The following is a 13,768-nucleotide window of genomic DNA, read 5'->3' on the forward strand; positions in this document are numbered from 1 at the left end:
TGAGGACACGGGGAGGGGGAAGGGTAAGTTGGGACGAAGTGAGAGAGTGGCATGGACATATATACACTACCAAATGTAAAACAGATAGCTAGTGGGAAGCAGCCACATACCACAGGGAGATCAGCTCAGTGATTTGTGACCACCTAGAGGGGTGGGATAGGGAGGGTAGGAGGGAGACTCAAGAGGGAGGAGATATGGGGATATATGTATATGTAGAGCTGATTCACTTTGTTATAAAGCAGAAACTAACACACCATTGTAAAGCAATTATACTCCAATAAAGATGTTTAAAAAAATACAAAAAAAATAAATGAGCTTTTGAGAAAGAATAATTTGGGGGACTAGCAACCATGGCTTAACTATATAAAATGAGCTTTTTGAGGCAAGTCTATGATTGATATAGCATTTTTTCCACAAGTTCCTGCAATCTCTTCTACCTCTTCACAAGCTAAAATAACAACTATTCAGAATAATTAAAATTGTGATACGTAAGAACAGATAATAAAGGTATATTATATAAATAAATAATATATATAGCCTTGTGGATGATGATTTTTAAATTGCCAAATTAGAAAAGCATAATACTTTAAAACTTAAGATTTGTAACAATGGATTTCCATGGTTAAATGTCTTTTATTTGTTTTATTTATTACCTATGACCATAAAAAGACTTATTTAACACAATTTAAAAGTCTCTGGCTCTAAAAGGTAAAAGTAGTATAATGGAAAGACACAAGATGAGGAATCAGGACACACGAGGTCTAATTCTGTTGCTCTGCAGTGAAAGCACAATTTATGCAGTTCATTTAACTTCTTTGGGCCTTAGTTTTCTCATTGGAAAAGTTCACGGTTTTGTCTCTAAGTCTCCTTATAACTCTAGGTTAATATCATAAATGCTTCTGATTATGATTTTTTTCTGGGTTCATGTTTTATCATGTAAATAAGATTTCTTGACATTTGTTTTTCATGCACACGGAGACTTGAAAGATAGGTATACAATGGATTTTAAAATTATTTAAGTTGAAGTTTTTTAGACATTAAATTGAAATACAGGATAATCAGTACAGTGCTGCTTCTATTTCAAGGCAATACACAATTCATTTTCTCTGCCTGGGTATGAGAACTGAAGAATTTTCCAATAGCAGTGAACCAGTATTGAGCATCAAGGTCAAGACCTGTCATGATTTAAATTTTGTCTGTGCCATAATATTGCAGCTTATACCCTTCCTATGGTGGAAATGTGTATGTTAGCTTCAAAAGTGTGGTGCTGAAGAGTGTATGTGGAAATTTCATTCCCTTTCTTCTGTCTCACAACTCATACTTTCATACTAAAAAATCATTTCTGTCACAGCCTCGGGTGAATGTAGCCCAAACAGTTATGAGATTTCTTAAAAAATATCTTTTGCTAGGTTAGTTCTGTTTTATGATCTGCTATGAAATGGGTTAAAGAAAAGGATCTGGGGGCTTCCCTGGTGGCACAGTGATTAAGAATCTGCCTGCCAATGCTGGGGACATGGGTTCAAGCCCTGGTCTGGGAAGATTCCACCTGCCGTGGAGCAACTAAGCCCGTGCGCCACAACTACTGAGCCTGCGCTCTAGAGCCCGTGAGCCACAACTACTGAGCCCACATGCCACAACTACTGAAGCCCGTGCGCCTAGAGCCTGTGCTCTGCAACAAGAGAAGCCACCGCAATGAGAAGCCCGTGCACCGCAAATGAAGAGTAGCCTCTGCTCACCACAACTAGAGAAAGCCCACGTGCATCAATGAAGACCCAGTTCAGCCAAAAATAAATAAATAAAATAAATAAATTTATAAAAAAAGAAAAGAAAGGTCAGAGAAAACCTACACTATTTACAGTCGTGTAATGTTTTTTAGTAATTTATGTTTATGCATGATCAAAGTGATTTTTGAAAAAGATGAATAAAAGAGTAATATTAGGTATTAGCTTGCTTCACACCACATTGACTTTGAAGATACACAATGATGAAATGTGTGTGTCCTCATACTGGCTCTGTTTTACTTTTTTTGTAAGCTTGACAAATTTACCGTCAAGAAAATACCTATTTAGCTGGAAATCAAAGTTTGAATGTTTTAAAGCTTAGTGCACTTTCAACTTAAAGAATTATTATATTGCCCAAAAATGTAGAACGTAGAACAATGAAGCAGAGAAACTTCTAATGAGAGCTATTCACTCCTGAACCACCTCATAATTATTTTTGTTTCTCTAAAGAGTTTTTATATCAAAATTCCTTGTGATCAATATTACAAGTTCCATCCGTTTAACAAGGCCAGTTATCAAGGGATCATATTAGATGAAATTAATACTCCCTTCTCTGTCAAGTGAGCAGAATGGTGGAGTGACTGCTCCAAGTCATTCAGCATTTCAACAGCAATGCCAAAAACGTTGGTGAGGATGTGGAGAAAAGGGAATCCTCAGGCACTAGTGGGAATGTAAACTGGCGTAGTCAGTATGGAAAACAGCATGAAGATTCCTCAAAACATTAAGACTAGAACTACCATATGATCCAGCAATTCCACTTCTGAGTATTTATCCAAAGGAAACCAATCACTATGTCGAAGAGATATCTTCAGCACCCCCCACCACATTCATTGCAGCATTATTCACAATAGCCAGGACATGGAAACAACCTAAGTGTCCACTGGCAGATGAATGGATAAAGAAAATATGACACACACACACACACACACACACACACACACACACACACACTGGAATGTTATTCAGACATAAAAAAGGAAGTAAATCCTGCCATTTGTGATTAACATGGATGAACGTTGAGGGCATTATGCTGGATGAAATAAGTCAGAGAGAGAAAGGCAAATACTATATGATCTCACTTATATGTGGAATCCAAAAAAAGCTGAACTCACAGGCACAGAGAACAGATTGTTGGTTGCCAGAAGCAGGGGACGGAGGGTGGGCAAAATGAGTGAAGGTGGTCTAAACTTCCACTTATAAGATAAATAAGCCTTGGGGATATAAGCATGGAGACTATAGTTAACAAAACTAAATTGTATATTTGAAAGCTGCTAGGAGAGGAGATCTTAAAAGTTCTCATCACAAGAAAAAAAACTACATGTGGTGATGGATATTAGCTAAATTTATTGTGGTAATCATTTCAAAGTATATACATAGGTCAAATTATTATGTCATACACCTAAAACAATGTTATATGTTAACTATATCTCAATAAAAATAAAATAGTTCTGTGTAAAATAAAATTAAAAATACCAAAATAAGTTCTATTTATAATCATTTGAGGCTGCCTGGTAACACCAGTGAAGTGCAGAATTATGAAAAGTGAAGGTATTAGATGGACATAGCTTGCAAATTTGAATAAATATCTGTAGGTATTTTGAAATATTTGTCTCTGTGCATTTCTTTTTGTTTGTTTTTTTTGTTTGTTTGTTTTTGGGTTTTTTTGGGGTTTTTTTTTTTTGTTTTTTTTTTGCATTACGCGGGCCTCTCACTGTTGTGGCCTCTCCCGTTGCGGAGCACAGGCTCCGGACGCGCAGGCTCAGCAGCCATGGCTCACGGGCCCAGCCGCTCCGCGGCATGTGGGATCTTCCCAGACCGGGGCACGAACCCGTGTCCCCTGCATCGGCAGGCGGACTCTCAACCACTGCGCCACCAGGGAAGCCCGTCTCTGTGCATTTCTTATTTAAAGATACACTATTCCTGATACTTTCTCCCACTTTCTTTTTGCCTCTTTACTCATTGTGAATACAAAAATGTTATCTCCCACATATATATTTTTTTCTGTTTTGAAACCACTTCTACCAAACATAATAATTATACCTGGAGAGACACCATGGCCCTCCAAGAACAGAAGTTTGATGGAAATGTAATCTCTTCCTAGGATTCAGAAGAAACTATATACTTTTATGGCTGGAACCTGCTACAGTAAAAGGCATCGTACCATTTTTCCTTCTCTTACAGAAATCCTTTCAGAACATATGTCATTCATCCTTGTATTCGGGAACTGCCTAGCACAAAGGAGCTATTTAATAAATGTTGATTGGATATATGATTGAATAACCGTAACTTAGCCTCTCAGCATTAGAGTCTAATTTATGTTGGGGAATCAGAGCAATGTTGACCTTAATAATATGCTCAAATAATTCCTTACATTTAGAGTAAAAACAAACAAAAAAACCTCACCTATTAAAAGTGGAGATAATTCTGAAAAATGATACATTTGGTACTTCAAAAATTGGATAGCATCAGAATATACTGACCAAGACCACAGTAACTCCAAGGCACATGAAAATGTGTTAAATATTAATGTATTCAAAGGAAATTTCCAGGAAAACTTGCCTGTTCAAACTCCTCCATGTCTACTTCTCCATCTCCATTCAAGTCAAACATCTTGAAGGCAATTTCAAAATTTCTCTGAGGAGCTGCAAGTTAGGAAGGATGGAAGGACAGGAGGGAGGGAGGAAGAAACAAGAAAAATATTTAGAAGGTATTGACCAAAAATAATCATTCCTTTAAGAAAAAAAGATAGTTAAACATTAAAATGTAATATCAAGTCACAGAATGCCACCATATGTATCTTAATCAACCTTTTAGCAATAGTCCTTAAAACCAAAAGAGAATTTTACCATGGCCAGTAAAGATAGCACTTGTCTATCTTTGTGTTTCAACACTCTCTTTTTAAATACTTCAGCTTTGCTTTCTTAGAAACCATCCTCTTAACTAAATAATATTAACGTTGTTCTGTTACTTAAATATAGTGTTATTTATCTGGGCATGAAAGTCTATTTGGGGTGAGATATACTGCTGCAAAGTAAGAAGCTAAAACTCTAAGTCTTTGTCTTGCCTTTTTAAAACAAGTTAGCTTTCTACTTTGTTTTTTCTAGTCTCTCCACTGTAAGTACAACCAGGAGTTCAGTGGATATCGTTCTGCCAACAGGTTATTATCTACACCGCTCTACTCAATGTCACTATAGCTCTGTGGTAAGGCAGAAAAGCACAATGTCAGCTACCCAGCCCCCTATTTTAACCATGTCAGCTGGGTACACAAATTACTAAGCAAAGTACACTTAAATGTTTAAAAAACAAAATGAAAAGTGCAAAGCTTGAGAAGACAGTATATTTTTTTTCCCTTAAGTGAATGATGAAAGTGTTTCAAGACTTCTTTAATGTTCCTAGGTTAATCAAAATAAAATTAATATATTTGTGCATTAGGATAAAATATAAATAGAACAGCCCTCCTTCCTTACCAATGCTAAACGTTCTACTAAAGAAAATAGCGACTTCCCTGGCAGTCCAGTGGTTAGGACTCGGCACTGTCACTGCAGGGGCCTGGGTTTGATCCCTGGTTGGGGAACTAAGATGCCACAGGCCATGTTGCGTGGCCAAAAAAAAAAAGAAGAAAACTAAGTCGTTTACCTCCTTCCTTTGGTGCTTCAAATTTATATAGCTATAAAGAATAAACCAAAATAAAATTTCCTATATATCCTAATACTACTGAATTAAATTTTCAGTTAATTATCACTTTTAGTAAAAAAAATAGTAACAATTAAAGATTATATGTAGAGAAAAGAGTAAAAAAGGGCTTAGTGTATTATGCATTGTTACAGACAGTCCAGATTCCCATCATGCTCATGAATTTGTCAGTATCAACACTTTCTAGGCTTAAATTCCATTCTCAGCTAGCTAGCCAACTAAGTGGGTAAGCTCCTGGTTTTTAGTTGCCTGGGTGAATCATGTGCTTGTCAGTTTCCAATTGCCTGTTTCACTTGATAATGGCTTCCAACAGGTTTGCTCTTCTTAGGCCACCAGTATGATTGCTGAGAAGGATGCAGTGGGGGGGATTAGATTTTCGTATATTTATTGTCACTTTTCAAATTATTCCTACCTGTCTGGATGCTATCGTTTATTGAAGAGTTACTATGTACCAAGCATTGGGCTGAATAATTCTAAGCTGTTATCTGATTTTGTATTCTCAATACTGAAAATTTTATTTCTTTCTTAATTTTTTCGACAGAGTAGGAAATTGGGGCTCAAAGTCACTAAATGACTAGCTCAAAATCACACAGCTAATAGGCAGCAGAACTGGTAAGTGAATATAGGTCAACACTGACTCCAAAGCCCATAATTTTTTCATTATGTTCCACAGCCTCCAATATGAAGACAGTGGTACTTAAAATAATAAACCAATACTCTTTATTCTGGTATGTTTTGACTTAGAAACAAAACAACCAAACATGACTCACTGGTTACATCAGTCTCTGCAATAGCTCAGAGTTTCAAGTGGTCCATCTAAAGGATTTACCTGATATCAAAGAAACGTTGTATGTGAGGAGCTCAGTAGTTTAAGCTTGGTTGCACTCATAGGCATAGACAACATCAGATTCTCTGATAGACTTGTCACATATTTTTTAAAATTCTAAATATGAATTTCTTTAAACATGAGTGCCTCCCTGTTCTCCCCTATTGTCTCAAACTTGGCCCACTGCACTCACATACATTATTTGCCTAATGCTTACAGATTCTTGAAATTGTAAGAACTGCAGACAATATGAGGTCACTGAAAGTTTTAAGTGGAGGAGTGCCACAATCACACAGGCATTCAGAAAGAACTTCTCTGGCTACAGTGTGAAGGATGAGTTGGAAAACAAGAAGCAGCCTCAGAGAAGATCATAAAAGCTCTTGTAAATGGTGCAAATGTGAACTGAGGTGATGGCGGTGGTCATGGAGAGAAGGAAACGTATCTGAAATAACTTGAGGCAGAAAGTATATAACTTAATGATTAATTAGCTGTGATGAGTTAAGAGTAAAAAAGGCAGACAGCATGACTAGCTTAGGCTACCAGGTAGCCTGCATATCACTAATCAAGAGATAAAAGGAATGGAAAAGGTTTGAGAAAAAAAATGAATTCAGATAGGACCTGCTGAATTCAAGGAGTCCATAGCATAATATTCAGATGAAAATGTTCAGGAGATAGGTGGAAATATGGGTCTAAAGCTTAGAAGAGAGAGGTTAAAGCTGGGAATCATTAGCATGAATATGTTAGCCGCAAAGACCTGAAATGAAGTTGTCCATGGAGAACTGAAGGTTGAGGAGAAGGGTAAAGAAAGGGTAGAATGAGCTGGAAACCAATACTTAAGGTGAAAGGAAAAAGAAAGGAAGCAGTGACAGAGGAGGCGGTATCACAACATCAAGGGAAATGTGGTCCAAATGAATAGAAATAGGGAAAGATCTGGCCAGAAGCAGTCAAAGTGCTGCTACTCCTGAATTAAAGCAGCATTCTCATTCCCTATCTCCACTGATTACAGAGGGGACACAGAGTTCTCAAAATTTTAGCTTTATCATGATCTGTTATTCCTACTGTCCTGTGAGTTCTGTGATGGCATATGCCCAGTCATTTATATGACTGAATGAGTTATTATGGCAAATCATACTTATATGTTCTCCTACAACTAAGGTTAAATTCACTTTACCAAACAAAGCACATCCTATACTGCTTGAGGTTTCTTTATCTTTTTATCCTGGCTTACTCCCAGGATATCTGCTTTATGTGGAGCGACTCAGAGTGTTTATTAAAGAATATGTGCTGACACTCTCAGGCTGAGCTCCTGTGCCCTGGTCACTGATATGGCAAGTCAGGGCAGCAGCTGTGCACACTCTCACTTAGGCCTTAGCAGTCTATCAGGCAAGGTCCTTCAAGGAGTAGTTCTCTCAGTCTATTCAATCTTCGTCTGCTGATCACGTCAAAGCACTTAAGTGAAAAACCAGCTTGCTTTAAGTGAAACATGCTACACAGGAATATGCTGCTAGGCAATTTTCTCATACTCTCCTGTCTCCCTTTAAATGTAGGCTTTGGAGTAATTTTTAAATCTAGCTGCTCTGGAAAGCTAAAGGTGTCTTGAGTTTACATTAATTCACAACCTATTTCCATAGAAAGGTATAGAGAGAGGAATTCTTTTGAATTCCAGGCTGCTTGTAGAGTGACAGTGAAGTTCTGCTCTGCCCGCTCCTTGTGTTAATGGCTTAATCTACTTTCTGCGCATCAATTTCTAAAACAATTATACATTGGAACTGATCAAAACAATGGAATTCTATACAAAGTTCATCACTATACATCCTTTGCTCATAATTCCATGATAGTCTTTGCTATAAGTAAATGGATATACATTAGATCTGTTCTAGTTAAGAATAAAACATTTTTACATTATTCTATCATTGACAATAATGACAACAGCAATAACAACTCTTGACTTGCTCAAAGCACAGGAGATTTTTCTACGTTGTTTTAGTAATAAGAAAAAAAAACGTTTTTCTATGTGTGGTAAGTCAAATAATCAGATAGCAACAACACTACCTGTCTCAAGATTTTCATGACTTTCACTTATTTTTCTTTAATAGAAATGCAAATGACTTGGGCTCTAATTCTGGCTTTTCCACAACATAATGAGTCATTATGCCTTAAATTCTCTTTTGGTAGTACTGACGGAATGAACAACAACAAAAAAAATGGACAGGTTATAACATAAACAAGTTTCTTATTTTCTTTTTTTTTTTAAATAAATTTATTTATCTATTTATTTATTTTTGGCTGTGTTGGGTCTTCGTTTCTGTGCGAGGGCTTTCTCTAGTTGCGGCAAGCAGGGGCCACTCTTCATCGCGGTGCGCGGGCCTCTCACTATCGCGGCCTCTCGTTTTGGAGCACAGGCTCCAGACACGCAGGCTCAGTAGTTGTGGCTCATGGGCCCAGTTACTCTGCGGCATGTGGGATCTTCCCAGACCAGGGTTCGAACCCATGTCCCCTGCATTGGCAGGCAGATTCTCAACCACTGCACCATCAGGGAAGCCCAGTTTCTTATTTTCTGTTGGTTTGATTCTCCTACCACAAAATTCCCACCTCTACCATTCCTGTTTTAAAATGATGCCTAGGACAAATGAGGTAATTAATATGCAATATCAGAGAACTCTGAGTTAGAAAATAAATTCATATAATATGACACACCTCTCTTCAATGATGAATGTGCCTACTGAATTTATAAGGATGATCACACAGCCTCTGATTATTTCTGAGAGGGAGGTCACCACTTCTGTGGTGTAACCATTGTTGGCCATATTAATTGAATTTTTTTCCTCATGCAGAGCCCAGATCTAATTCTTTGTAGCTCTTACAAATTGTCTTAATTTAATTTTCTAGAGAAATAAAAAAATATAACCGCTTCCTCATATATGCTGGCCCTTTGAATACATAAAAGCATAGTGTCATGTCTTTACTAAAGGTTTCTCAGAACTTGTTTCCAGAACTTCAACATCCTAATAGCCCCCTCTGGGGTACTTGAGAGGACCAATGCCTCCCATAAATGCAGTATTCTAAATATAGTTAATTCTGGAATGACTTATCCTTTCTAATAACAATAGGACTTCTTCTTTGCAGACTAATATATTAACATTTTTCTTATATAAGGGCTTAGTGTCTTGTTTTCTCACATTAGGCTTGGGAAAAGGAGAAGAAAAACCTGCAAGATTAGGTTTCAAAAAAACTGCCCCTCTCTCAGTTCTTCTGAATTCTTCAAGGTATGATGCCTAGGTGCAGCCTGGAAGAATCTTTCTGCCCTTTTTACACAGAGTGGAGAAAAAAAGTTCCTATGGTATGATGCATTGTAGTTGTACTATAGCATTTCCTTGGGATGATTTAGCTTCCAAAGAAGGGTGCTACATTAAATGAAAATGTCCTAAGAATTTTTTTAAAACATACTTAAGCAACAGCAGATCAATTTTCTTTTCAATGACCTAATTGCCTTCTAAGTCTGATTTGACTTCTGTTAATAAAGTATTTTACAGTTACTTTGATAATCTATTAGTCTCTTCAGCATTTTCTAATATTAGGTTTCATGATAAGAGCCAGTCTAACATTATACCTAGTAAAAGGACTGCAGATATTTGAAAAACAGAAGACTTACAGAATGATAAAAGATAAGGACAAAGTCAAGGAATATTTCCTTTTATAAAGCTATGTATCTTATTTAATTTTTATACACAGTTAACTTTGTAAAAAGGTGTATTTATGTGAAGCAAGGCATAGCATGAACAATATCAGTGGCTCAAAAATTTAACAATTACACTTTCTGCATCAACTCAGAAGTCCCATAGTCAGGCATGCCCTCATCATTGTCTTGTAGAATTATCTACTGACCAAAATATCCACTATTAATCATGTCATCTGAAGTCAACGGTGATGATGAGAATAACTATGGCATTTTGCTCTGAAATCAGGCAAATGATTATTCTTGAAATGCAAGATCTGAAATGACAAATTAAAAAAAATCCACATCTACTATAATTGGTTATAGAAGACACTGTGTTATGATATACAGTTAAACCAAGGTTTTCGCTGTTGGTTGTGCTAGAATTACAATTTAAAACACTGTAGGGACTTCCCTGGTGGTCCAGTGGCTAAGACTCCATGCTCCCAATGCAGGGGGCCGGGGTTCGATCCCTGGTTGGGGAACTAGATCCCACATGCTGCAACCAAGAGTTCGCATGCCACAACTAAAGATTCTGTATGCTGCAACTAAAAGATCCCACATGCCACAACGAAGATCCCGTGTACTGCAACTAAGACCTGGCACAGCCAAATAAATAAATAAATATTTTTTAAAAAACACGGTAATAACTTTCTGACTATACTAACAAATTTTAATTAATAACCATTTAGTGATTGAATATGCTCAAACATGGGTAAGTTATTTAGACTGTTTCCTGAATATGTTTTCTGTGGCTGTGCAGCTGTATGCTCCCATTAAATTGAAATACAGGGGGCCCAAACTATATAAAATAGTAAACATTCTACCACTTAAAATATCTAGTTTTTCCCATGATTTGCAATTTGAAATGATAAAATGATATGACATTTTTATTGCTAACTTTTGGAATATAATATCCAGAAATTTTCCTTAGTGGGGAAAAAAGAAAGACAATAAAGTGATCTGAAATAGCTGAAGTTCATGGTGTGTAAATGTAACAATCTAGCTTTTCTTCTTGGGCTTGCTCTTTTAAGACAGGAAAAAAAAACCCTCCCCTAGTGAAATGACAAACGCCATGGATAAAGAAAAAGAGACCCCAACTATACAGGAAGAAAAAAAAAGTTATCATAAAGAAGAAAATATTGGGTTGTATCATAATTCTCAACAACATGAACACCACAGAGCAAGTTCTATAGAATCTTGAGGGAAAACAAATTTTATTTATTCATTTATTTATTTATAAAATTTATTTATTTGGCTGCACCAGATCTTAGTTGCAGCACATGGGATCTTTATTTATGGCACCAGGGAAGTCCTGGGAAAACAATTTTCATTTAAGAATTACATACAAGTCAACTCATCATTTACCTATATTAGCAACAGAAGACTGTCTCAGACAGGCAAGGACTTTGAAACTATATAATCCACAGATTCTTCCTAACAAAATTCCACAAAAAACAGTAACAAAAGTCTTAAGCAAGGATTGGTAAACTATGATCTGCTGGCTAGCCATTTGATTATGTATTGTCCATGGCTGCTTTTGAGGTACAAGGGCAGAAATGAGTAGCTGTGACAGAGACCTTATGGCCAGCAAGCCTAAAATAATTATCTTGTCCTTTAAGAAAAAGTTTGCCAACCCCTGGTTGAGGAAATTCTTCAGCCAGCAATGACAAAAAAATCAATCAAAATAAAGAAATAAAGACAGGGAAGGTGAGATCAATTCAGAAATGAGCAGTAAATTAAGTGAGCAATAAAATCAGTAGAACAGAGTTAAGCTTAAATAATGGTTATTGATAAAATAATCATGGCATGTCGACTTATTAAATGTTTATTATGTATCAGGCACTTTATATGAATTATTTAATCCTCCCAACCACTCTGTGACATTGTACTATTATACCCATCCCCTGTTAAAAAAGAGGAAACTGGGACTCCCCTGGAGGTCCAGTGGGTAAGACTCCACGTTCTCAGTGCAGGGGACCTGGGTTTGAACCCTGGTCAGGAAACTAGATCCTGCATGCATGCTGCAACTAAGAAGTCTGCATGCCGCAACTAAAGATCCCACCTGCCGCAACTAAGCCTAAATAAATAAATATTTTTTTTAAAAAATAGAGACTATTCTTAAAATAAAAAGAGGAAACTAAGGTATTGGGTGCCCAGAGTCAAAGAGCCAGGATTCAAATGCAGGCAGTCTACTAGAGTATGCACCACTCTTAGCCATTATATGAGAATGGCTATAGAATAATGAAGTGTAAGATTATTAAAAATGTAAAAACTGTGTGGAGAGAAGAAAGTGAAAGGAAGATAAACTTCTTGACTTCCAATAGAAGACATCAAAACACATAGATGATTCTGTCCTACATAAAAAAGCTACATACTGGGACTTCCCCGGTGGTCCAGTGGGTAAGACTCCATGCTCCCAATGCAGGGGGCCCGGAACTATCAGAGAACTGGTGGGGGAACTAGATCCCACATGCCACAACTAAAAGATCCTGCATGCCAAAACTAAAAGATCCTGCATGCCGCAACGAAGATCTTGCATGCGGTAAACAAGACCCAGTGCAGCTAAAAAAAAAAAAAAAAGCCACGTCTCCCCGCAACCCCCACAGATACATATACAATACACATTTAAATTAACTCAGATTACCACGAATAGGAGAGCATTAAAATTACTTGGGAGAAAAACCCAATGAATAAAGCAAAAGCTTAACATAAAAAAAAATGGAAAGCAAGCACAGAAAACAAGACATAAGGTGATAGATGTAAGAACAAATAAATCACAACAAAGTTAAATGAACTAAACTCCTCTATTAGAACACATGCTCTCAGACTGGGTCTGTTATTTATAAGAAATATACTGAAAACAAAATAATATAGAAAGATAAAAAATAAGAGGAAATACAAGAAAACAAAACAGTAAGAAAGCAGAGGTGGTAATATTAATGAGACAGAAATGAACTAAGAGCAGAAGGATTAAGAACAAACACCATTTTTATATTACTCATAACTACCATCCATAATGAAAATCTATTATATATTTTTATGTACAGGACAACATCACAGCAAAATATATAACAAAATATTAGTTAGATGTAAAGAATAAATTACAAAAATTACTGTAATATCTAAGCCTTTGACATATTTTGTAGAAAACTTAATGAGGTTATGGACACTTTATATAATACAAACCACAAGTACAATTTAACAGATATATATATTGAACACTGCTTTCTGGTAAACAGAGACTGCATATATTTTTTAAATCTTCAAGGGAAATTTAGAAAGACATTAGATATTAGTCGACATACACACACACACACACAACAAACACAAGTAAAAGAAGAAATTGCAAATGTAGAATTTTTACAACTATAATGCAATAAAACTAGGTCACAGGAATAGAGCCACTTTGATCATCAGGCTAGATGCTGAAAAAGCATTTTGACAAAATTTTAGGTCTTCCTAATCTTTCTTTTCCTGAGAAATAGAGGGAGGAGGAACTTATTCAATATGGAAAAGAATATTTATCTGACACCAAGATTCACAATATACTTAACTGAAAAATGCCAAGGACATTTATTATAATATAATAAACAAAGTGGGGATGCTCACTATTACGGATATTATTTTGAAAGTTCTAGCCAAAGCAAATATATAATGAGATGAAATAAGGCACACGTTAGAAAAAACAATTATCATTATTTGAAGATTATATAAATATAAATGTCTTCCTAAAAACTCCAAGAAAATGAA

At 36.3% G+C, this 13,768-nt stretch overlaps 1 protein-coding gene across 3 annotated transcripts in view; it reads right to left on the reverse strand.

The window, feature by feature from the left end:
• The window catches only part of MICU1 (mitochondrial calcium uptake 1), a 205,996-nt gene that overhangs the window by 78,499 nt on the left and 113,729 nt on the right, over positions 1 to 13,768 (reverse strand). For all 3 annotated transcript variants that reach the window (XM_082673275.1, XM_082673274.1, XM_082673276.1), the window contains one exon: positions 4,341 to 4,423. In XM_082673275.1, coding sequence (XP_082529401.1) covers positions 4,341 to 4,423 — 83 coding nt within the window. The remainder of the gene's footprint in view (positions 1 to 4,340; positions 4,424 to 13,768) is intronic.

Source organism: Grampus griseus (assembly GCF_964374135.1).
Source record: "Grampus griseus genome assembly, chromosome: 16".
Taxonomy (NCBI): Eukaryota; Metazoa; Chordata; class Mammalia; order Artiodactyla; family Delphinidae; genus Grampus; species Grampus griseus.